The sequence below is a fragment of the Apium graveolens genome, chromosome 8 (assembly GCF_009905375.1).
Source record: "Apium graveolens cultivar Ventura chromosome 8, ASM990537v1, whole genome shotgun sequence".
Classification (NCBI taxonomy): Eukaryota; Viridiplantae; Streptophyta; class Magnoliopsida; order Apiales; family Apiaceae; genus Apium; species Apium graveolens.
In genome coordinates, this window is record NC_133654.1 from 569051 (window position 1) to 572535 (window position 3485).

At 34.7% G+C, this 3485-nt stretch overlaps 1 protein-coding gene across 1 annotated transcript; it reads right to left on the reverse strand.

Moving 5' to 3' along the window:
• Positions 1–680: 680 nt before the first annotated feature.
• Positions 681–3176, reverse strand: LOC141677625 (putative pectinesterase/pectinesterase inhibitor 25). The gene is made up of 4 exons (XM_074483632.1): positions 3043–3176; positions 2905–2918; positions 1489–1836; positions 681–1387 (listed from the first exon to the last, which is right to left on the reverse strand). Exons 1-4 carry the CDS (start codon positions 3174–3176, stop codon positions 681–683), a joined length of 1203 nt encoding a protein of 400 aa, XP_074339733.1.
• Positions 3177–3485: the final 309 nt, after the last annotated feature.

Below are 3485 nucleotides of genomic sequence, written 5' to 3' on the forward strand. Positions count from 1 at the left end.
GTTTATGAAAAGGAGAGGCTGGACTTGAAAGGTGTCTCGATTTATCTCGTTGTATCGGATCCATTTGCCAAAATGCTTGCGTATCAATTTATATTGGATCAAGTCTACGCAGTTTTGTGAAATTTGGGTTTATCCCTAAGAGAATTTAGGGATAAATTTCGTTAATGTGGTAATTACCGATTTTATCTGATTTAGTATGAGCGTTGTGATATCTTCCTGATTTGAAGAATATCGTTGAGATATATTTTTCATTATTGATTTACTGAGATTTAATCTTTACTCGTTTCAGAGAGAGTATAATTTGGGTCTTAAGTAATTAATTATTAATCATAATTAATAATTAATAAATTATAGAATTATTTAAAAGTATTTGACATGCCAAAACGTGCATACACGACACTTGAATTTGGTTCAAGAATGGCCAACAACTCTGAACCGAAAATAGTGTTCGCTACAAATTTCAATATCCAAACGGACCAAACCCCTGCACGAGAGATTTCAATTAGAAGGAAGTTACGGATACGGCTAGTTTCCACAAAAAGTGTTTAAAAAAGTGCATGTTCTACTTGTCAAAAATAAATTTTATTAATATTCTTAAAAAATTCAATTAAATACCAGAGAATAAAAACAATTGAACAACTATCATAATTCATAGTGTTACATTTGACATGAAACATATCCTAATTGTCGTCGCTCAATAATCCTTCCACAAAGGGGATAGTAGTATAAGGCAACCAAGTATCCCCCAAGGTGAGATTAAACACAGTGAAATTCCAGGCTTGAGTAGCATTCAGTTGTCCATAACCAGGCCATTGAACTCTACTACTAGTGTTTGCTCCGGGTCCATAATTCCTGTACTCGCCGTAATACAACGTGTCCAATCCCACTGTGCCATTCCATTCCAGCCATCCGTTCGGGGTAATCAAATCTCCGATATACGATTGCATGAACACGGTTCTCGAATATTGTTTCCAGGGTCGACCGAGATAATTCTTGGTCGTGCCATTTACATCCAATGCCAAGTCCGGAGCAGCTTGAATGGTGCAGTTGTGGATTGAAATACCTGTCTTCTGATTCGGGTCTGTTCGGCCTTGAGCCGTGATGGCGGTCTTTTGATTAGCCATTGGTTTGCGGATATATATGTTGCATTTTTGGAAAACGGAAGCTGAGTTTCCGAATATGAAATCTACGGTTCCGTAAATGTCACATTCTCTGTAGAATTGTCTGAGGGAATGAACATATAGAGTGTCTTGATAACCTTCGAAACTACACCGATAAAACGTTGAAAGATCGGCATTGTTCCTCACTGCCACTGCTTGGTGCTTCTCCGGTCCAGCTGTGTTCTTGAACGTTACATCGATTGCAACAAATCGTTCCCCAGAAACAACTGTCAATTTCAAAATGTACGTTATAATAAGTACGAATTACGTAAAGGAAAACGTTAGGTACCCCAAAAATTTTCCAAAATTTTTTCGGTACACTACTTACTAAAGGTAGCAGAATTGAAGGTGGACCATCCATCAACAACACTATGATTTCCGGTGATGATGGTGCGATTAATTCCGACTCCGAGCAACATTATATTTTTCTTATGCTTAGGTATGGTGATATATTCTTCGTAAATTCCTTCCATTGCATAAATAATGAAGTAGCCATCTTCGACTTTTGAGTTGAAAGGCGCAAACTCGACGGCTTGGTTGATGCTTGTGAAGTTGCTACCTCCAAATGGGCTTACTATAACCACGTTGTTAACCACAATGCCGCCGCTGTTATCTTTGTCGTCGGCCAGGTTTCTTCCGGCCTTTTGAGCTCCTCTTGCGTAGTATCCATTTAAGCCTGTAAGTGAATGACCCGTGCATATTTAACTACTTGAATGTCATCATACGATAAATTTATATATCTACATTTGGTTACGAAGTCGAAATAGAAAAATGTTAATTGACGATTCAAATGTACGAGACAAAGAAATTTATTTACATATTTGAGCAAATTATATTAACATCGCAAAACCTGATTTCGAGTGGACAAGTTCTTACAACACAAACACTTATATTTTGAGTATGATTTGGGGTTTTGTCTTTGATTTTATTTTTTTCGATAGTTAAGCTCAAAATCCTAAGAACCCCTTATATTTATGAAAAAAAACAAGATTTCAAGCACTGCGCTGACCGGCCCTTTTGGTGGGGATTTTATAAATGTTTTCACTAAAAATAGCTATAGATATGAAAGTGATAACATGTCAATTAGACAAGTTTTAAAAATGACCCAAAATATGTTAATGGCTAAGGTCCCCAAATATTTTTTTTTATAAAACTGAGGTGTTTTGTTTGTTAATATTGGCTGATTTGGCATTAAATACAAAGCACTCCATGTATATTAATATGAGTTCTAATAATTAAAATAATGTGTGTTAGAAAGTTATTTTGGTAATGGTAACATTAGTCTTTGAATGTTATTGTTAATATACTTACATCAGTGGTCAATACATGTACTTAAAGATAAACACACGCGATTGAATCACCGTATAATACGCACTAGTGAATTGCTCAGGGTGGGGCGTGCAATGTGCAGATCATGTGCTTATTATCAGGAAATGTTACATAAAAGACAAGTTGTAAAGCTTTTGTAAACATACAATCCTAAATTCCTAAAGAATAAAAGAAAGTAGCAAGATTTAAATTTAATAAGTAACAGGTTGTGTGTGACGATTATGTACAAACTCTGCAACAAAGATGGTTTTAGATCTTAGATCACATGTTGGATTGCTTTCAAAGATCTGCTTGACCCTTTCCTACTAATAATAAATTATAATAATGTAACTGCCGACACACGGAGTTGACAAGGTGGTCACCCATGCATCGAATCCAAGTGCACATTAACATATATATATAGTCAGTTACGTACTATTATTTATAGCCCTTTTTATATCAAATTGCACAAAAAGTTATAACAACAATACCTTTTATTATAACAAACGCACGTCTTAATTATACATTGTTCCATTTATATTTTTGTGCCCTCGTCATGAAAAAACAAACTTACCCAAGTCTGTCTTCGTATTCATTATACCCTACATTAGCTGATCGGATCGGCCTAAATCCATATCCAAATCCATTTATTTTTTCGGATTCGGATTCGGATCGGATCGGTTCCAGATTTTTTATAGGCCGATCCATATCCAGATCCGTTCGGATCACGGATTTCGGATCGGATATCCGCTCCATTTATGTATATTTAATTTTTTACCTTTAGTTATTACAAAATCTATTTAAAATTGACAATTTCGAAAAATATTAAAATACAAGTGAAATATAACGAAGTCCAAAAATAAATTGCGAACTAAAATTCGCTTTTTGAAACAAAAAAACTTAGAATGTATAGTATTTTAATTCTAAAAATGAAAAAAGTTGATGTTGTAAAATGAAAGTATTATATGAATTAAGACTTGGGTTATGCAGCTTTAAAATGTAAAAAAATTAGGGTTA